Here is a 22511-nt window from a genome sequence, read left to right on the forward strand (position 1 = left end):
CCACACAGCGCTCCTCGGGAGAACAGTCACAGCTGCACACATCAGCAAAGAAGACGATACAGAAGAAGAAAAAAGAAATAGAGTTATTAATGGTTTCACTTCAATTTCTAATAGCGGTGATCTATAAAATAAAATAAAAAGATGGCTAGTAACTTCTGTTTTACGAATAATGTCAAACCTATTATACATCATCATAAAAACATGTTTCATATTGATTTACATGAAGTCAATCGGATCTGGGAAGACACCACTGCTTAAGAGGAGGAGACAAAAATTAAGGAGGTGAACATTCTGACTTCAGTGTCAGCATTGCTCCAACCTGTGGCAGTGATACATTTGGACTTACTTTGGTTTCATTTTCCTCATATTCACCATGAGTATTTTTTTTGTTTGTTTGGTTTTTAGTTTCGGAGGGGGGGGTTATAACTCCACACCGCAGCTGTCAGTCTTGTGAACCCACCGTACATCTTCAGGAAAGGAATTACAGACGAGCACAAATTCATCAGAGCAGAGTCACACTCAAACGCTTTCGAAACTAAATGTCAGATCTGAACAAACAATGTGGTTCGCCTTCCATCAATTGAGAGGCAGATGCTGAGGCTGCCACAGGACGAAATTAAAGTGATAGTTCACCCAAAATAAATGAACCCTTCTTTTCACCTTCACCCCGTCCTTATAATTCACGTGGAGGTTTTTCTAGCCACACATTTTCCTGCTGCTATTTTAATGGTGTTTATAAATGAATCTATTGTTTGATAGAAACTGGGATGAAGTAATTTTGGAGTAAAAAAATGAATAAAGCATCTGAGTGCACACCTGCTGCAAGCATCCTCTGAGCACAACAACCTGTAACTTGAAGCCCCGTGGAAAGGGAACATATTTGCACAAGATGATGAAAGAGTTTCTAACAAGGTCAAGCTAACACACATCTCAGCAGGAACTCTGGACACGGGAGACTATTTCTGTATTCACAGGTTTCACATTGTTTGTTTGTTTTCATTGTTTCAGCATCACCGTCCTGCATCATCAGCCTCCACGAGGCTGTACGTTATTTGCATTAAAAAGATTTGATAGTTTTGTTAAACATTCCACTTTGTACCATTTTGCTTAGAGGAGGCGGCCTTAATGGAATGTGTTTTGTTTGAATGCAAATTTAAAATAAAATGGGTTCCACAAATGTTCAGTCTGTATTGACTGTAACATCCTTCTTTTTAATTACAAATAAAACTTTTAGATGTTTGTGTGGTCAGAAGCTCTATGACGGAGCTGTTATCCCTATTTATCTTTCAGTTAATATTAATGAGATGAACATTGTAAAAGATATTGTTTGGGAGGGATTAATGTTTGATTTAAAAATATATATATCATAGTAGGTGTGCATAAACAGTTGGCATGTAATGAATAGTTGTTCTAAATTTTGTTTATATTACTGACTCTGGCGTGGAATCATATTAAGTGTTAAATATGGTCCAGCAACTTTCATTTTTTAACTTTTCTATTAAAAATAGGTCTGCAGTTTATACCCAAAAACCTATTTAGTGAAAAGACTCTTTCATCCAGTTTATAAAGTGAGCCAGCAGCATATTTTTTGGCTTATTAAAATAAGAGATAGGGCAAAAATTGGGTTAGCTCTAGGTGTTGAGGGAGGGGAAAAAAAAGAAATTATCTGGCCTGGTATGGAATTATAATATGAACAATTATCATATGGCCTGGTCGCCCTTCTATTCAGCTGGATGAAATATTATTGTGAGGACGTAGAGACCCACCACCAGAACAAAAGCGTTCGGAGTTGCTTGTTGGAAGAAAAAAAAAACAGAAAGAAAGAAAGAGAAAAAGCTCAGACTTCGAGGTCACACAAATGAATGGTGCGTCTTTCCCTGACCGGGTCATCGTTGTCCCGAGGCAAGACAGAGGTCAAGAGGTGAGAGGTGAACTCTGGTGTAGCTGCATACATTAGCTTGGCCTTGCAGCCTCCATGTCCACTCCTGCAGTGGTGCAGCTCTCTGTTAATTGTTGTTTTTGTTATGATTATTATATTTATATTTTACTCACACGCCACATTCCAATTACGACGTTATAATTAGTTCATTTTGATTCAATCTTTTGTTTTTAGTTCGACGCCATAACAACCCTGCTGCTCCACGTCGAGTGCCTTGTTATCATTAATATCCCCTTTTAGCTCGAGTAACCTTCATATCCAGTGTGCACACACACACACACACACACACACCGCTAATTGAAAGCTAAATAAAAATATTCCCTTAACATAAAATTAACGTGGCTGACGGACCATGTCCCGATATTAAAATAGACATTAACATGATAGAAGCGACTTGTGGCGCCGGGAACAGAGCAGTGTTTAAGGGGCCGGGTTGATAATCATTTACCTTCCCTGAGATGAGAATGTGAATCTGGAAGGAATATTTAGCAGTTGCTGCAACTGCAGGGGCCACACGCTGTAATGGTCGACGCGCAAAACAGCGCAGGCAGCGGTTTATTGTCTGCTCTCCCGCATGAGTGTTCAGGCTAAATTATCATTTCCTGATGCATGTGCGGGGGCAATAAAAGACGCAACAATTCCCGACCGTCATATTTCTACATTCCATTAACACGCAGTTACGGACGCGTGCAAACGCTCCCAGATTCGTGCCTCAAATAGATGGATCACCACGGATCAATAGTCTTAATACGAGCGGTCGATAAATCTATCAGTCAATTATGGCGTTTTAATCTTCCCATGGACGGAGGATAATGAAAACCTTAATACAGGACGAAATAGGTTGTGCCGCGTTAAGCAGCATCGAAGCTCTGTCAAAGTGGCCTGATACTCGTCTGCCAACATGACAGAGAAGTGCTGTGACTACAACAGGTGCAGCTAAGTTTTGCGGCAGCTTGAAAATAATATAGATTATAAAAAATAGCCTAATGATAAAGACTGGATCTGGATCAGGGCGCAGCGGTTTCATTTGGTGGAGTGATTTATGAAAGTTGCCCAAATGTAAAAAAGTCTTTCTGTGTCGATAAAATAAATATTATCAAATGCAAATAGCCTGCATAAAAAATGTGTATTATTTTAAACAAAACAAGGAAGCACATGTCCTGTTGAATAAATATATTCAAGTGAGGTCCGTTGCAGTAGTATACATTGTACAAAATAAATAAACCCAGCCCGCCGTTTCTATGGACAATCAATATAACTTCGTATCTTCCTTTACATTGTGTGCACGGGAGCGCAATGCAATGACTCGAATTTTAATATTCAAATCAGAGCGCCAGTCTGAAGCCGGGGAGCAATGACTGATTGTTTTGACCCGTTCTTGCATGAAGAAACTTGCTCCTTGCGATACGCATCCATCGTGGTAAGCAAATAAAGGTGAAGCGTGAATGAAACCGATGCAAAGGAGGCGAATCAAAACATCTGCAGGCCCGCGCCCTCGTCGCGGTGCGGCACGCGCGACGGCGGCTCACGAGTTCAGCGGCAGGTGTTCGGGGGAGGTCGGGTCTGGAGCGGGGCAGGTGTCCAAAGAGTCCGCGTGTGAGTGCTGGGCCGCGGGGCTCGGGTCGCAGAGCAGCCCGACCCTCCGCAATTTCTTCTGCTTCATGCGTCTGTTCTGAAACCAAACCTTCACCTGCGTCTCGCTGAGCTGCAGGGCGCCGGCGACCTCCACCCGCCTGGCCCGCGTCAGGTACTTGTTGAAGTGGAACTCCTTCTCCAGCTCGGTCAGCTGCTTGGTGCTGAAGCAGGTCCTCGGGCCCCCGCTCACCGTGGGATGCCCATCCGCGCATCTGCTGCTGCTGCTGCCGCTTCCAGCCTCCACAGCTCCGACTCCCGAGCCAGCAACACCGAACCCACAGGTCATGTGCACCCCGGCTGCATGGGGACAGAGGACACGAGAAAACATCCGTCAGCAAGGCTCAAAGAGGTTGATCACAAAAGAAGCACAAAACCCTTCTGAATAAAACCATCCACCCCCATGTCCAGGAAATGAGATGAAAAAAATATGATAGTTGAAACTGACATATAAACTCTTGTCATTGTCATGTTGTTATGGTTTTAGTATTAAATCCCTTGAAATTAAATAAAATAAGATGCATCAAGAAGATTTAGATGTGTCACACTGATAATGAGAAATATGAATTGAATACAAATAACTTGTTTTTGCTTGGTACAGAGGGAAATGGGTTAAACAAATGTGCAAGTGTTCATAAGACCTGAAATTATTTTTAGAAAACATAAAAAGATTTGTAGGAATTGGCCCCGAAACAGTTTCTTTTGATTTAAAGTCTTCAGCCCCAGAGCCATTTTTCTGTCTCTGTAACAAAGATGTACTTCACCGAAGAATCAACTTTAGTAATAGCTTATAGGCACATTGCAAATTCTTTCGGTGCTGTAAAACAGGTGGATGGGGAAGTGCGTGTTATCTCCAGGCGTGGACACACCTGTGCAACATCGTGCAGCAACATCACAAACTACAGCCTGAAAAAAAAAGAACAGAGTTTCGAATCGACTCCTCTGACTCGGGAGACATTTGGAAATTTTACATTTAGATGTCGCTGTATACTGCAGTCACATAAATATTTGGCAATTCAAAACAACTTTGTAGCATTCACAGGCCATTAACTGTATTCATCAGAATCATTATTAATTTGTCTTTAGGCCCTTCTGTGCCAATGGCAGTTTAACAGTTTACAAATCCTCGCAAACACTGTAGTAATGACAAATGCCTGCCTTCTCTTCCTCTGAGGTTTCTGGGTTACACATTAAAGTATCATCTGTGCTGCTTATGTGCAATGAATGACAGGGGCCGCAGCTATATCTTGATTTTTCACCGCTGACATTGTGAGTGGTCGCCAGTGTGTCTTTGCCTCTGAGAGAATGTGCCGCCGCCTGCCGCATAATGGAGTCAGTGTGCCAGGTGTAGTCCAGTGTGTCCCACCACAATTCATAGAGAGGAAGGTTAACAGGCCTCTAGCCACTCGGCAAAGCGCAGCAGATGGAAAGGTCAGTTATGGGATAAATGTCGACATCTGTGTTTTAAGAAAATGTATGTCAAGGTAACCGAGCCTGAGAATTAGAGGACAGAGAGTGTGAGGAAGCAATGCCGAGGAACTGTGCGTAATTAAGAACTTCAGCTTTCAGGAGTGCAAATCACATGCACATTCTGATTAATGGCTCCAAAGATAATAGAATTGATGCCAGCCAGAAGGCATAAAAGAATCAAACCAAATATTTGAGGAATGACTTGCACGTTTAAAAATAGCCAGCCAGCAAAGGGAACAGAGGGGCCTTCCAAGCCAAGGAGAGCGAAGAAGAAAGGGAGATAGATCAATACACATTGCCTCAGTCATCTGGGCATCCAGCCCACAGTAATTCAGGTGCTGTCAAAGCATAATTGAAGAATGACGCACTGGGAATATACACACCGAGCCAGGAGATCAGGTTTCAGCAGGTCTGAGGAGGCCTTTCACCACGGTAGAGTACGCGGGACTTTGTTTTGTGCCAGAACCAATACACCCTCCAGAGGAAAAGCACACTCCCACTAATGACTCTTTTCCAAGTTACATTGTGGCGTTAATGAGTCACTCCTACAGATGATCCCCTTCAGAGGGATACAGGAAGAGGTTACAGAGATGCTCTGAGTACGGCGAGGAGATGTGTCTGTGTGCGTGGGCGGCGGCGAGCCAATGGCTTTCTCAAGTGCAACAGAGTTGGATCAGACGAGTGGCTAATGCGTTTTATGAATAAAACGACTCCTGGACCACTCAGAGGTTGTTGTTGTTGTTGTGACCTTCTGCCTCCCTCACAGGGGCGCCATGAGAGAAATACCAACTAATCCACATTCTGAACATGCAGTGAGGCGATCAAAAGCCAGAAATGGGTGGTTTTCTTTCAGTCGCATCTTACAACATTTCAATATTTATGACAAATCGAAAATGGTACTGATGTGGCCCTCTGCTTTTCTCACAGTGGCATCATCAGGAAAATGATGTTACACGGTGAATGTGTGTGTGTGTGTGAGGGCACATCATCATTACCCACTAATCTGAATTTCCAAAGTGTCTTAAATGTGTAATGTTTTACAGTCTGCCAGGTGCCCCTCTGGATTTTGAGCCTGTGAGTAGATAATCACAAGCTATGAACTGTAGTTTTGTGTGTGTTGCATCGCGCACACACGTAGACGTGACCTTTTGTGTGCTGCTCAATGCAGAAATAACATGTTTAATCCACATTATCTTCACCGCTCATCTGGACTTTGCAGCAGCGTGGTGTTTGCTGCATCCGACGCAGAGGGAACTCGGGCCTTTTACCACAAACACAGTGTGTAGTATTGACCAAGCTGCATCTTTGGTCGCTGAATATTTACAGCAGCATCACAGCAAGCAGACACTGTTCTGTGGAGAAAACAAAAACAAAAAAAGTCTAGACCTGCATGTTGTAAATCTGAGAAATGGAGAAATGTATGAAACTCAACCCAAGTACAGTGGCCAGTCAGTCAAATGACAATATTGATCACATGGAGCATCTATCATATAGGATATACTATAACTCACATAAATTTGAACATTGATAGGCATTTTTCACATTAGCAGGCCATTGGTTTTTATTTTAATATATTTTTTACTTTTTTTATAAAGGCTTGGATATGTATTCTTCTGTGCGGGCTCTGTGCCCAGGACTCATCAGTCAGGGAAATGATGATCTGTGACAGCAATTATGTTAAAAAGGTGGACACATGTAAAGGTGCTGCAAACTGAAATCAATAGGCAAGGGCTTTCATTACCAACAGACAACTAATCAATACTCAGGGAGCACTCCAAGAGTAAGTTTTACTCAACTTCCTGTGAGTCTCGACAGGCAGTGGTCTGTTGCATTATTCAAAAGCCACTGGTAAGTAAGGGCAAGGGTAAATAATTGATCATTCTCTGGGTTGCGTACACACACCGAGGCTGAACAGGCCTCTTACTGTACTTCACCCTGCTTCTGCACGAACAGTCTGAGTCCTGCGTGTAACAGTAGGTGGAGCGAAACAAAATGTTTATACAACCGAACAGATTTACATTAACATGGGACCGTTAAGGAAATGATGATCGAGTCCTCGTGTGCGTATTCAAATGTGACGTCGCGTCAACAAACCGAATTTGCCTTTCGATCTGCTTTTAAAACAATGAGGACTCTTTTCTTTCGTTTGAATCCAACTTCTGCCCACGGAGGACATTGTTGACTGTGACGCACAAATCACGTCACCTTCTCCCTCTGTTTGTTTTGTTCAGCTCGTGGAGAAAAACTTCGACCAAACTTTTCCAACTATGAATGGAACTTATCCAGAGTTGAAAATAAAGCAAACATATAGAATCAATGCATGTCTCGAGGTGACTTTTTCTTTCCTCTCGAGCTCGGTCTCCCATGACAAACAAAAAAACCAGAAGTCTTACCCGCCCGGTGCTGACTCCTCTTCACTCTCATCCACTCAAAAGTTTTACTCCTTCCATCCGTGTCCGCCACGCTGCAGTCCGAGGCGGCTGGACCTCGCACGGCGACGTCGGTCTCGCAGCCATGACGGGGGTAGATTTGAATTTGCTCTGCGAGTGACCTAAAATCGGAGAGTCCCGTCCCGCTGTTAGTTGACGCACAATATCCGCGTCCGGGAGAGCCCTGCCCCTGCGCCCTGCACCGCCAGGGGACACTGGACGAGTGGGGGCAGGCCGGTGTCGAGAAGCCCCCGAGAGCCTCGAACGGCGCAGGAGGGGGAGGAGGAGGAGGAGGAGGAGGAGGAGGTGGGCTGTCCGAAGAGGTGCAGAGAGTCAAACTATTGGGGAGAGTTGAGAAGTGGGGATGCGGGGGGTTAAATCTTGAAGCGATTCCCACCTCCAGATTCCCCTCCTCATCCTCAGGATGAGTCCTGCCGCCCAGGTCCCGGTTTATGACCTCTTTTGCTCGGCAGCAGCCCGTGAACAGAGGGCTACTCTCCCCTTCGGCCGTTAACTCTTGATAGGAAGTCATTATCACCTCTCCCCCCCCCCCCCCTGCATACTCATTGGACGGGGTTGCACTTCATGCCCGGCCTCTCGTGCATCCAGTAACGCACGGTCAGGCGGCTGGACGACCGACCGGCCGACCGCGGGGACATTCCTCAGAGGAGAAACACTGGCCCCTGATTGATGGAGATGACGTGCCCCCCCGGTGTCGGCCAATGGCTGGACATCTGTGTCATCAGGGAGGACAACGCTGATTTCGCCGAGCCAGCAAGTTGTGAAACTGACTCCAGGTCAACATCACAGTGAGAAGAGTGTGGCATCATGCAGGCCACAACGAGAAACCACAGACGTCCTTATGAAAGCAGCAAGAAAGTTAATCTTAATCGTCATCATCAGACTGAGGTCCTTCACTGGCCTGTCACCTATTCAGGTATAGGCTATGACGTCAGACATCTTTCTATCATACAGCTCAAATCCTTCAAAAAATAAAGAATGAATCTTTTAAGACAACAATGAAACTCCTGTTCCAACGCTACATTAACATGATATAGGCCAACACAGCTAATGGATTATGCAAATATTGCGAAGGCTTCTCCTTGGAAAGAAAGAAAAAAAGCGAGGCCCTCTTTAGCAAAGGGCTTAGGTCATGTGAAAGGCACACTTAATGGGTTCAGAGGTCGTGACAGCTGGTATTTAGAAGTTCAGTGGCAGCAGATTTGTAATTAGCCTCGAACAAATACAAAATAAAAATGGCCCTGAGTGGAGATCGAGAAGATGTAACATGGTGGAAAAGATAAACAGTTCGTCCATGTTGGATCAGCTCAAGATCCGGGTATTACATGCTCGTGGCCAAAAGTAAGTCAACATGAAAACCAATACTTTTCAAATAGGCGTAAAAATGACGCTAAATGCTCCGCTTCAAGCGCGCAGAACAGACGTTACATGCAGGATACATGCGCAGATGAGTTGAACACAATACAGGAGTGAAAAAAAAAGAGAATCGAAATGCAAATCATGCAAACAACCCAATCGTCGTCACGGTAGAGGAGTGGATCTGCAGGAACAGCAATGTTTTCAGTGCATGAAGTGCTTCACAGGTTTGTTGACCTGCGTTCAAAAGTCAATGGGAATGTACAGACCTAACAACCGGAGCTGTTTAATTTTACAGTGAAGAAATGGGCTCTCTTATATTTCCGAGAAATCAAAAGTTTACAAGAAAGCAAGATTTCCGTTTTTTTTCTCCTTTTTAGGTTTCAGCCAATTTAGTTTGACCGAAACGGGATTAAACCATTAAACTAGATATTAACTAATGAAGAAGAACAAAGATGTTGTGTTCAATTCATTGATACATTTTTTTAATTGCATTATAGGCTTTTACTATAAAATTGTTTAAATCCAATGAAAATAAAGAATGTGATATTCACACAATTGTTATGATTGTTATCATTAATTGTTTGCATATGATTATTTATGATAACAAAAAATGTAATCACAATTATTATTGTTATTATTATTATTAATATATTTATTTCTCAGATAGAAGGCAGAAACCACCCACATTTAATTAAAAAAATACAACAACAACAACAACTTACTCCTACTACGCGTTTCTCTCTTCTTTTTTGTAACCGATATTTTTGTTCGTCTTCTTAAGTCTGCAGTAATTACAATATAATTCAGCGTAATGAACAACTTCTAACCGCATTCTTACAACGCAGAAATATGGTCCCAGCTGTGGGAGGTAATGGGATTCTACAGGCAGCGATGTGCTGAATGACTGAGTGCAATATATCCCCTCTCCCCGTGCATTTGCATGGCGCACTGATCCATCTTCATGTCAGCTCGGAGGTTACCCAGGGTTCACGCGCTGCCTTGTTTCTCTCCTCCACACTCAATAAATAAATCTCTGCAGCTTTCTGTTTACCGCCTGAATATAAATTTGTTTGCAGTCGATCGAAGACCTGTGCGGAGGTATTAGAAATTGTATTTCTGTAATGGCTTTCAGCAGAGGGAGGGGGGAGGGGGTGGGAGATGGGAGAGGAAGAGGAAGAAGAAGAAGAAGAGGAGGAGGAGGGAAAAAAAACCAGGTGTGAGCCATCTCTGCTTTCTATGCAAACGAATTTGAAAAAATAAAAGCCTCAGCCCATTATGGCTCATGGACGCATTCAAATTACATTTAAAACCAAGTAACCTTTTTATCTTGTAGGACAAGAACAGTAATCCCCTGTTTGTTCCTAGAAGTGCCATATGTTTGATTAGCATATCTGAAGTGCTGTTCCACGTCACTGCCCGACACCTTTATGCAACAGAAGTTATATTAGCACATTTAGCACAAGAGCAAAAAAAAATAAGCAAATGACGTTTAGATGAGGTTCTTTCCTCCGGACAGCTTGAATCCCCTAAACCGCAAATTTAGCCTGAGATGGGTTTGGAAAATGAGAAAGGGGCATAAATCTAACAATTTAGGTGAAATGGATGACCTGAATACCATCCTGAATTGTAGGTCCCTAAGAAAACCACAGACCTGAAATGTGAATATCTGCCCCCTTCAAGGCGCGTAGGCGTCTCCCATCACGATCACTATTGTCTCTGTTGTTTTGACTGGAGGTGAGGTAAACACGGCAGCACTCGGGTGGCTGCATGTGTCAGGAGGCAGGAGGAGGGAGATGATATTGACTGATGCTAATTTGTTTCCGCGCCCATGCTCTGATGTGTGTCAATAGGCAGTCGAGGCCCTGGGATCAGCTCGGCCTCACTCGGATTACCTCCACGGTTTTCGAATTGAACCCTCGTCCACGCTGCTGCCGACATGATGCTTCGGCCGATTGACACCGGACCCCTTGTCTGGCCCTCCGACACTGGCAGGCCTCACTACGTGTCAGCTCTTGACCCCTCACAAGACTGGGAATTAACCAGCGCTGACAGACGACTGTCACCGCCAGCCAGAGAGGTCACTGCCCTTTAATGCAGTTCCACGAGGGGAAGATGACGGCCATCTACGCCGTGTTTATGGAGCTCAGGCTCATCAATGTGGCATCATGATGGAGCTGTAATATGGCTGAGGGACAAACAGAAATAAAGCAGGAGGGGGGGGGGGGAAGAGAAATAGAGAGAAAGGGTCAATGCAGGGCTGAAGAAGAAGCAGAAACAGATATTCAAGTTTGGCACATTGACCGGTTGAAAGATGGCTATCTATGTGATTGATAGAGCATGTCAGTGTTTTTCAAATATTGACATTTTTGAAAAATAGTGATGTCAGGAGTAAGATCTAGCTCAGTGCACACCCAGCCCACACACGACCCAGGGAATACCAGCCGAAAAACAAAAAGAAATCCACTCGCAGCGTGGAAGTCTAATAATTGTGCTTATACTTTTTTTCGTTGAATGCTATGAAATCTGTCACAGCACATGAGCCATAATCATAAATCCAATGCAACCGCTGTGCAAATGGCCGGGGACAATTGCAGACGACCCGCCCTCTGCACAGAGGCTCACCAGTGTGACAATGAAACAATACCTGGCTAATGTGAGGACTTTTCAGCAGTAGCCTGTAGTGTGTAGCGCGGCGCCTCGCAGCCTCGGCGAGCCGAGAGGCTCGGAGTCGGCAGAATCCCGAACACCATGACAACAAGCCATCAGTCATCTTCCCCCCGAGCTGCTGTGCACACTTGTGTGTTTCCGGAGTCCTTACTGTGGGAAATGAGCAGGGTTAAACACGAAACAGGAGGAAATGTTCATCATAGCAGCACAACACTCTGTAACATTCTCCCCCGTACAGCAGCGGTTTCGCTGCAGGGAAAGAGAGGGGAGTGGGGAGATTGTTTCCCCTTGTTTTTTTTCTTCTTTCCTGCTCAAACATCCCCTGCTTGTTCACAGCGCAGATCAGTGATCTCCTGCGCATGCTAATCATGGTTAACAGCAAAATGCGGATAGAAAAATGAAACTGTATTAATGAGGCAATGACTCTCCTCTGAGGTTCAAGATTATTTCAGCAGTTGAAGGATGTTGAATATTTGAGTTTAGATTTAATAAAAAATCAGATCCCACACACACATACAGTATATACGTGTGTGTGTGTGTGTGTGTGTGTGTGTGTATATATTCTGTGCTGTGCTATGCAGCCAATTATCAAACATATTTTTGTGTGTGTGTGCGCGCGTGTGTGTGTGCGTGTGTGTGTGTGTGTGTGTCAAAGGAAAATATGTTGGATGCTCTGTGCACTGTATTTTGTTTATTGGCTGCACAGCAGGAGTTGGTAATGAGCCGAACACACAAACAGAAAAACCACACTGGGGAAATATAACCTTTTTCAGAAGGCTGAGGATTAAAAGTAATAAAATAAAAGATTATGTCACAGTTTTAATCCATCTGATGTTGGAATTGTCTTTACTTCCTCGTTGTCCGGGAGTCTGCTGCTGCACATGTTAAAGTAATAAGAATATTTGCATAACTAATTCATTTTCTCTCTGAAAGACTGGATGTGCAGTGTTAACAAACGTGACAACAGGAAAATTGTCATTAGTGTTATTACGCCAACAAAAGGAAATACTGCATGTTTTATATGCTGCACAGTCTATGTAATGAAAATATATACACTCTTTTATCAGGAACTATCTATACAAAACTATTACAGTGTAATACAACAATTGAGCAATAGATCAGTAATAACTTCAACAAGCTTAAATATGTTCAGTTTTTTAATAAACTCTTTTTTTAGTAAAGTGTTGATTCAACTTCATGTAAACGTGTTTCTGAAACTTAGTCCGTCTTCTTTGATAGAAATGGGATGGATGCATTAATATTCAATATTATAACCATCATGGTTAATTGTAGGGCAGTTGTCTTAGCCTGTGCTATTCTGGGTGCATCTAATAAACTAGCAACTATATATAGTTAAACATGTTTTTCTACTCTTTTTCTACACACATTTTTTTTTTTTTACACCAGAACAACTAAAAGAAAGTGCATTGATTAGATTCTGTGTGATAAAGCCATTCGGTGTTAAACAATTCTTGAGTGGTCGATACTGGTCAGCATGTGACATTTAGCAGGGTTACTGTTGTGATTACAAGTTCATTCATTTCCGAGGGAGAGGGGGGGTGGGCTACACCGTGCACAGTGCTGCTCACCACAGCTCAGACACTTTCATCACCAACTTACCTTTTTACTGTCACCGATCATCCTCAACTGGGAAGCATTTAAAATGTCATTGATCTTGATATTGCTGCGCCATAATGTGACAGGAACAGTTGTATGAGATCCAGGAAGTCAAATTTCCAAGACTGATGAGTCGTAGCAGTTGAGTTATAATCCATCCACCTGAGTGATGCCCGGGCTCTGTTCCACGTGAAGGGGCAGACAAATAAATAAAACCCATAAAGGTGACACAGGAAATTGATACTTAACAACCATCTCGAGCAACAAGCACCCAGAGAGACTGGTGGACAGCAGTTACAACTGCGGAGGGAAAAGACTGAGAAGGTTAATAGGTCATAAAAAGAACGAAAGCTCCTAAAGGCCCCGCATAAAAGTTTAGGGTTTTACCTAACAATCCACCAAAGTGTCGCGTGTAACAGTCACTGGGAAGGTTTTTACTTCTATTGCACAGATCAGTCGATTCTCAAACATAATGTTTCAAAAAGGAAAATTGGAAATAAGCCTCAAGTCGGTCATAATATATTTCTTATTATGTTCAGAATAGCATTTAAGCACAGGACACAACTGTTGTTGTTTCTAACATGTTTCAGTTTCTTCCATCTTCCATAACTTTTGGAAAGTGCAGAGCAGCAGTCCATCAACATTTAGTGGACTGTGGTGTATGAATACAAACACTTCTTCTGGGTGGTGTGTGAAGTGTTTTTTGTTTTTTTTCAGTTTTCTTTTTATACAGTCCATTGCTACCAGCTCTTTTGTGCCCTTTGAATCACACAGCACTCCATATACAAAACATTACCACCATAAAAAATGTAAAAACCTGTTGAACAAAATATCTCATTTTCCCCCTCGTGGATACAGAAATCTACAAGATAAACATAAATGACCATAAATCCAAAACTTTGAATCGTCCAGCCCTTTGAAAATAGTCGTTAGCAAACACAATCTTTCATTTTAACCCATAAATTCGGCAGAGTTTGCTCTGAGGAGATTCAAGCTTTTAACCTCTTTTAACCCCGCAGGAGAGTTGTGTGATTTGTTTTGACTTTGATCAGTTCAAAATGAATGGATTGTGTTTTTTTGTCCATGTATCATTGTATTCTGTCTAAATTGTCTTTTTACATTCTAACTGCCATGTTATGTCTGGTACGGTTTTGTGACACAATAAAATAGGTTCATATTTGAACTTGAAAGGGGAAAGAAATGCGGCTGTATTCTTCACATTATTATTATTGTTACATTCTATTTTACTGTGGCACAAAACAGTAACAGACATGACATGGCAGGTAGAATGTAGAAAAGGCAATTTAGACAGAAAACAATGATACATGGACAAAAAACATAATCCATTTGTTTTAAACTGAGCAAGTTCATAATCGAACTTGAAACAGACATGGCTGTATACATGCTATGTTATAGTTTCAGAATTAGATTTGATGTCATGATAAAAAAAATGTTTTGTGTATAAAATGTTACATCCTTAATAACTAGGGTTTATTTCTTAATCACTCACTCAACCACTTTTACCAAAATATGAACTTAACCTTTAGAAGTCCCGCTTTGATTTTATCTTTATATACTACTTTTTATTTTAAAGTTTACCATGACAAAATTTGGAATCTTTTTTTTACATTGCCTATATGATGAGAGAATTCATTTTTCACTTTGACATGGTCATGACAATTTAATTAACAAATTGTAAATAAAGAGAAGTTTTTGTTCTTTTGGAGGGTGTTTATTCCTGTTCATAAACGGTGTGAAGCACATCAATCATCTGCATTAACTGGTGGTATGAATGAGTATATGTGTGAATGGTAATGTAAATGGTATATGAAGATACAACAAAAAACGATGCATGACTTGTGTTGAGACACTGATGGTTGAGAAACCTCCGTCGTGGCTCTCCAGACAACAAACATGTAGCACACAGTCCAATCAGAGCAGGGCCTGTCACATGTAGACATGTGTTATCATTGTTATCATTCATTTCCCCTGATGGTGATCCCCATATAATGAATGGAAATAACACTACCCAACGCAATACTCCAGTAGACACCAGGAGATTACTGAGATGGTAATACGAAAAGCCTCAGGCTTGACTCTTTCAGGGGCAAATGTTTTGGAAGATACTTTAAGACGCATGTCTTTGTTAAGCACACAGCAATTTCTTTTTTTCACGGCAGCTTAAGAAGAGTCTTGATGCATGGAGCATTTTTCAAGTCTAACCTCAAAATCGGTTTCACAACAGCTGCAAATGGGACAGTGAAGCATCAGTCACTGTAAAGGACAAAAACGCAAAAAAAATCTGATATTAATGATGGACCGTAACCAAAGCTGGTTTCATGGCACCACGGCTGGCATCATTCATCACTTCAAAGATCCTCTTAATACATCTCTCAAGTCTGATCAAAACCCAGGGTGAAAAAAAACATGTAAAGGATTTGGGGCTTTGCAGATCTTCCCCCGAAGAACAGTAAAAAAGGAAATGATGACTTAAGTTGCTAACTAGAAGCAACTCAGTGTGAGAACAAATGGCTAAAGCTAATGTTGAAATGGAAGTAGACTGTTCCCCCTTGCAGTGGGGCCCTTGGGGGGGGGGGGGATGATTGACCCCTGGGGATCCCCCTTGACCCCAGCTACAGAATTACTGCACTCCAGTGTGCAGATCCTCTTGGCTTTTAGTGTCTGGCAGGAGAATGTGGTGAGGAACCAGAGGTAAAGGTCCTATTGAGCCTCTGCACCATTAACACCATAAATCAGCGGGGCGTATGCAAGAATCTCAGGAATCCAACACTGTCTGGTCCTTCTTCTCCACAATCCCCCCGCTCTCTGTCTCCGAACAAACATATCAGCAGGAGAGAACAGTCTCTTGCTTCCTCTCCTTCTCTCTCTCTCTCTCTCCCTTTATTACGTTTCTCTGAAATTGCCTTGCTGTCACCACCTCTAGGACACAGACGTGGTGTGGACCTGGCTTTATTCTATTTAACATTTCCACTGAGTTTCAGCGGCTGTAGAGCTCCCCTGACACTGACTGAGAACTGCTGCAAACTGTATCAAATATTTACCGAATGACAGCTGATCCAGGGACTGATTCGGTAATGAATTAGGAGCAAGAAGTCACTCTATTCAGGGTCACGAGGGGATCGGCTTCCCGGGTACCTCCCTCGTTTCAAAGCTGTCAGTGGTCCTCTGTGACAACTCATTTACAGTAAGGCCGCTGATTTAAAACTGTCAGCATGTGCACAACTTTGTTGGGAGTATTGATATCGCGGCTCACCGAGCGTGGGGAAAAGTTGCTCTCATGTCTTTGATGTGTAAAACTGTTGAGTCCCAAGAGAACTTGTGACCTACTTCTGGCAAAAAAATGCATAACGTCCCGTGTGGGTAATTTAGCTCAGTGAATCAGGAGAATTTGAAATCAAAAATAGCAAAGGAAAAATACTATTTCCATGAGATAATTCAATTTGGGAATCCATGTGTCATGGCACAGAATATGACACAACGTCTTCCTTGTTGTTCCTTGAGATAATATGTTACTATTAGTTAGTGAACCTCATTGGTCTGTATCCTACTGGCTGCTGGAAGTGTTTTTAAGCAACACAACTAACATGCCCCCTGAGAGGGAGGCCAGCCCCAACATGCAGCTCTACAATTTGGCTGTTGAAAAGGCAGGGGCTGGGAAGGAGGAGGCAAAGAGATCTTGTCATGGTGCCCAGTGGGTTCAGAGCTTGTGGTTGGACTGCTGGAAAGACTGCCTTGTCTCCGTGATTAATGGTCGGGGAACTTGGAGGCAGGAGCGAGGGAGAGGCTTCTGTGGCAAGACTGTGCAACTTGAATGCACAACACTGTAGAGTTTTCAATGAATCTAAAGCGTGCCTTAATTAAATTACAGCATCTTTCTCTTTTTTTTCTCCCCCATTTGGGACCTTATCCAACAATATCTTAATCATGAAATACTGCTGGAAAAAAAAAATTTCATCAGCAATGAACAGGGTAAACAGTGCACGAGAGCTACAGTTTTCCCAAATGCATTTATTAAGCATGTACAGTATGTGACGTCTCAATTTATCAAGGACTGTATCAAAGACTTGCCATATCCTTTAATGGCTTTAACAAAAATATAACATCATTCAATGTGAACATTATTCCGTCCATTTAACAGTTAAAACATGTTTTTTACACAAATGCTGCCATTTACAGTACATAAATAATGAAAAAGAGGCCTAATGTGATACTAACAAGATATAATAACCACTTAGCTATTACCTTCAAACTGAGGGAATAGGAAACTCACTCGCAGTTATAAGTTCCACGTGCATATAACATGCAAAACCGATACAAATGTAACATCCAAAAAAGTGACCTCGAAAAACATGTAAAATTAATTACATAAATGTCTTGTGCATGCAGTGTTCATGCGGCAAGTTCGAAGACCTCCAGTCGCCTGAGATACACAAATGATATCACTGTGGCTCCGCTTTAATGAAGACATGTTCATACGGTCTAATTAAAATGCTTCATGAGTGGTGAAAGAGTGTGCTGGGGGGATTTCAACCCTGCAACGCTAATCAGACGTCCTCCCGCCTTTCATAACTCAGTGAAAGTGGATGTATCATTGAGATTTTGATGAGCACGGGAGGGAGGGCCATGATGAGGCCCTAGGGCCAGTTTGAAGTGCCAGCATGGTGAAGGCTATCTAGGCCCCAACAGGAGGACGGCGGACCATTCGCAACAGATGGAAATATACAACTTAGATGGGGCAGGTCTGCAGTGTGAATACACTGACCGCCGCTGCTGCCGTCACCGCGAGAGCCAATGAGAGAGGTGGAGGACGACGGCGTGGGAGCATAATCCATGAAGTACAGGTCTGAGGGAGAGGAAGTTCTAATAACGCATGCACCTGGGAAACTCAGGTGATCCGCGCAAGAGCTCGAGCTGGAGGAAGGGTGGCAGGGAGACCACCGCTCGGACGCGCCTGCCACCTTTCCACACTTGCGCTCCTTCTTGTACCTCATCCTGCGGTTCTGAAACCAGATCTTGACCTGGCGATCGGTGAGCTGCAGCCCGGCGGCCATCTCCAGCCTGCGAGGGCGGCAGAGGTAAGGGCTGAAGTGGAACTCCTTCTCCAGCTCCAGCAGCTGGCTGTTGGTGAAGGCCGTCCTCTCCCTCCTCACACCGGGCCTTCCTCTGCCTCCAGCCGCCACGCCGCCGCTTCCCATTACTGTGGGAGGAAGCACATAGAGAAGAGAGGGTGATGAAAGCATATAACAAGTCTGACATGGGATGTATAAACCCCCCTCCCCGACGTGGAGGATTCAAGTGGTCGTGATGTTAATCCTCATCCAATCAACCTGAGACCACGCACTTGGGACCCTCAGCTCTTTCCTGAGTATTCAGTCATGCTCGAGACACCGTACAAGACTGGCTGTCTACTGTGTCATGTGTTCAGGGAAAGTTACCACCCGAAGAAACAGTCTGGGGGAAACATCTGACGCCACTACGGCTGCCTGACAGGGCCACATTAATCACGGCTACACACGGAAGCAGACCTGTCAAATCCCCATCTCAGTCACTTAAAAGGTACCCTGGGACTCCCACTGAAAATAACCACCATTAGGGATTCCATTTGACATGCACATCAGCAATACCAGGGCCCTGTTAATAACAATATAACGTACAGGGGTTAATGGATACTTAATAAGGCCCGTGGTGACCTTGGAGAGCAAACTGCTCTGCTTAACAACACACCAGCAGACTGGCAGGCTGTGGCCTCATGGTTATGGGCTTGTTTGTAGCAGTGATGGTCATGTAGTACTGTGACAGTTAAGAAGCATGATTAGTGAACAATAAAAAAAAGGTTTTGTATAGTTAATGATTATTTACCATTTCTGGAATGATCTTCTTTCCTTGTTGTAAAGTTTAATGGAGATTTCCCCCTCAGAATAAACTTTATTTTACTCACTAAATTATGTGGGCAGACGTTATACTCGGTTGACTGAGCAGATTTATTCAATGACAAAGAAACAACAGAACATAAAGTGATATTTTATGATTAAGATACTTTCATCCAAAATAAAATGCTGCTCCACTGACTTCTACTTTGCCTGCAGGAGTGAAAAAACAAGCAAGAGCCGGACACAGACATTTGTTTAACTGAGCTGCAACTCATTCATACACTAGTTTGACCTAACAGAAGTGAAAAAATATACTTTGGTATATTCAAAATAATGAAGGGGACTCATTGAACAAATGATGTGTGAATGCTGTTATGTAGTATGAAACAGTTTACTGTCATGGGCATGCAGTGTGTCATGTGACATGTGAAGTTATTTGATGAAAGTCAGAGGTGAGTGTGTGAATGAGGGACAGAGTCATTGTGTGTGGTTGTCATGGATTCACCCCATCACTCAACAATTTTCTGCAATCTCAGTCAGAGAGTCAAAGTCACTTGGTAATAAATAAAGGCAGAGTTACCAGATTGATCAGAGTCAGTTGTCCGTGAATTCATCCAGGGGAAAGTGACTCCAGAGCGGCAGATGGTGAGGAGACTGCAGCTCCTGCTCTCGATGTCCAGCTTGCCCTTGGCATGGCAGTGAACCGGGGGCTCCAGCGGGCTCTGAAACTGTTCACCTGGGCCCAACCTGGAAGTGACACGAGCAGAGGAGGTCATGTTTTGCTGATTGAGTTCTGCGTCTTGGCCTCCTCCATCGCATCCCGCAATCACTTCTGGCACTCGTCCAGAGCTCACAGCAAAACTGTTGCCGTGCAGCTGCAGCGGGAGGGCGGACTGTCGGGGGTCCATGGACCCGAGCTCATCAAACTGTCTCAAATAAAAACCAGGAATCCCCCCAACAGCCGTAAAAAGCCAGGGGTTTGTCTCCGTCTAATATCCCATCACAATTAACCTGACTGTGTAAAAAAAAAAAAACATGCAGGGGATGAGCACTTGGAGAAACCATGTGGAATATTTGAATAATATTTACCAGAAGGGCGCCGTGGTCACGTGTGTCCGTCGTCCAATGGCCAAGCTCTGGGGCTGCGAAGTGATCCGCCGACAACTTGGGGCGCAGGAAGAAGCTGCTGCGAGGTTTCTTCAGACAACATTTCTGCGAGTAGCCGGCGTCTCTGTGCCTGTGGGACTGAAAAGAAAAGAGAAAAAAAATCACATAACGGAATAAGAAGTGATGCCAACAACTGTGTAATCAGTGAGTGAGAAAGAGATGTGTTTATAGAGAGAGCAGGGGCGGGGGGGAGGGGGGGGGGGCAGAGATTACATGTGTGGTGAGAAACGTCTCGTGGTTGATTTCTTTTAATGCTGTAAATCTTTAGAAGCGTTTATTATAAAGGGAGCCGCCGTTTGCAGCTGCACATCCAATCCTCTCCGGGGGTAGGTTTTTTTATTGTGTGTGTTGTTTAATCAAAATGCAACATCGAGGAGCTCGTCTGATCTGGAATCACACACCGGATAATTACGGGTTATCGACCACAAGTTTTTTTTTAATCTGAAGCTTTCCACGTGTGCAATGCAAAATAAATACAGGATTGACATCCCTATGATTTTTTTTTTTGGCCCCATTTTAATATAATAATAAACAGTTTCAAATCTCGTATTCATGCCGTCAGGCAGCCTTTCGGTTGACACTCTGCTGCGAGGCTGATTTCCCCCTGTAAAATAAATAAATCCGATTATTAATGTTTTTCTTTTGAACTAATTCAACTAATCATTGAAAAAAAATCGGCGGGTTTTTTTCTGCAAATAACAGCATATGCTTCCAACTGTCGGAGTGGAAAGTGTGCAGCTTTAATAGGATTCACTGGGAGTGGTCAAACAAAGGCTTTGACTGTCATTGCCACACAAAGACAAAGGAGGAAAATCATTAGGAGGATTTTTTTCCCCTTTTTCCTCTTCTTCTATGGGACGAGTCGAAGCATTTGCAAGAATCGAGCATCACTGTTCAGGATATCTAGTGTCCCCTGCGTGTCCGCAGTCCAAACCCTGGACATGTTTCTGTTGGTCAACATCCCGCCTGCTGCTCGGCTGCATCGTGGACAAAGAGGAGGAGACGTTGAGCAGAGCTCACACGTCTGTTCGCAGCCACACAACGTGGTGCACACAACACACTGATGGGGACTTTGAAATATATATAAATATATATATATATATATAGCTGTGGAACTGCAAAGCATTTTGCAACTTCGATTTAAGAAAATAAAACATAATAATTCCCATGTCGGGGGCGGGGGGTGTTGTTTGGGGATAAAAGCTGAATCGCTTGTGGCCTGGTGGAGTTAAACTATGGGGGGAGAAGATCTCATTAAAAGTGGTTGCTTAATTTGTATGCAAAGTGGATACACAACTGGAATAATGAAGCCATCACTACTTTCTTCTTCTTCTTCTTCTTTAAATAGTGCAGTCAAAATCATTTTCCCAAAACACGAGAGAGGCTCCGCAGGCTATACGATGTTTGCATATTTCTGTATCCTGTATCAGTCGGAGTGTGAACCAGGCGTTAGATTTAAGTTCTTTCTCGTGTTTCACTACAACAAAGCTGTCGAGAGAACCCTCTTTAAATGTCTCTGGGAGGTGATGGATTATGCGCTCAGGGTCGCAGAGCCATGGAAGGAGAGGAGCCTTCCCCCTTGTTCCGCTCCACCCCTGCTGCTGATGCTGCTGCTGCTGCTGCTGCTGCTGCCACCGTCACCGAGCGTTTTACCTGCACCTCCACTCAGATGCCCCCCCTCCCCCTCCTTTTCTTTCTTTTTTAAATAGGCTGCATGAACAGTTAATTGCACATAATGCGATTACAATCCGTGTATGGCTTATTGGTAACCACAATCAGCATTAAAGTGTCTTGATTTTATTGTAATTATTATTGATTCAAATTTAATTTTAATCAGACACTGAAAACGAGGTAACGACTGCGGCCAACAGCCATTCAAATTATATAGTTCAAGTGCCAAATATCTCCACAGTCAATCCGGAGAAATGAATAGAGATTGAAACACGATGACATCCATCAGTTCCCCTTCTCGCCATTCTTGTTATTATTGTTATTAGCAGGTGAGTTGGGCCGCGTGCACATATGGACGCACTGAAATGGGAGAAAGTAATTAAATTCGTTTTGTTTTCCTTACCTCACACCCTTGAACACACTCTGAATTGGAGATAGAATCTATGATATACTGGCTCAGCAAGACCATAATTTAGCTCCTCTGCGCCTCCGCCACAATTCTCCGTGAACTCTGTTTGAACCGCCTCGGTGGCAATAAATCATTTTTCTCTCTCGCACAAAAAAAGCGCGCCGGTCGCTCTGGGTGTCAACCCTCTCACAATTCCTCCTTATACCTTCTGCGCTCCCTCGCCTGCTGACACAAACAAC

At 43.4% G+C, this 22511-nt stretch overlaps 4 protein-coding genes across 5 annotated transcripts in view; all 4 read right to left on the reverse strand.

Annotated features, from left to right (window-relative positions):
• Positions 1-3097: 3097 nt before the first annotated feature.
• On the reverse strand, positions 3098-8002 carry hoxc1a (homeobox C1a). Its single transcript, XM_035644380.2, has 2 exons — positions 7435-8002; positions 3098-3871 (listed from the first exon to the last, which is right to left on the reverse strand). The coding sequence occupies exons 1-2, from the start codon at positions 8000-8002 to the stop codon at positions 3465-3467; spliced, it is 975 nt and encodes a 324-aa protein (XP_035500273.2). The 3' UTR covers positions 3098-3464.
• Positions 8003-16804: 8802 nt separating this feature from the next.
• Positions 16805-19933, reverse strand: LOC118316279 (homeobox protein Hox-D3-like). The gene is made up of 2 exons (XM_035643935.2): positions 19606-19933; positions 16805-18352 (listed from the first exon to the last, which is right to left on the reverse strand). Exons 1-2 carry the CDS (start codon positions 19931-19933, stop codon positions 17790-17792), a joined length of 891 nt encoding a protein of 296 aa, XP_035499828.2. The 3' UTR covers positions 16805-17789.
• A 198-nt stretch (positions 19934-20131) lies between these two features.
• LOC124849314 (homeobox protein Hox-C10a-like) overlaps positions 20132-22511 on the reverse strand; it is a 55826-nt gene continuing 53446 nt past the window's right edge. Inside the window, exon 4 of one of the 2 annotated variants that reach the window (XM_035643926.2) lies at positions 20132-20270. The gene's annotated coding sequence lies outside the window, so the exon portion shown is untranslated. The remainder of the gene's footprint in view (positions 20271-22511) is intronic. The other variant, XM_035643929.2, reaches the window with a different exon arrangement.
• Positions 20137-22511, reverse strand: part of hoxc4a (homeobox C4a) — a 10538-nt gene continuing 8163 nt past the window's right edge. Inside the window, exon 3 of the mRNA XM_035643930.2 lies at positions 20137-20270. Within this exon, the coding sequence (XP_035499823.1) occupies positions 20225-20270 (46 nt within the window). The 3' untranslated portion in view covers positions 20137-20224. The remainder of the gene's footprint in view (positions 20271-22511) is intronic.

Source organism: Scophthalmus maximus, chromosome 3, assembly GCF_022379125.1.
Source record: "Scophthalmus maximus strain ysfricsl-2021 chromosome 3, ASM2237912v1, whole genome shotgun sequence".
Lineage (NCBI taxonomy): Eukaryota > Metazoa > Chordata > Actinopteri > Pleuronectiformes > Scophthalmidae > Scophthalmus > Scophthalmus maximus.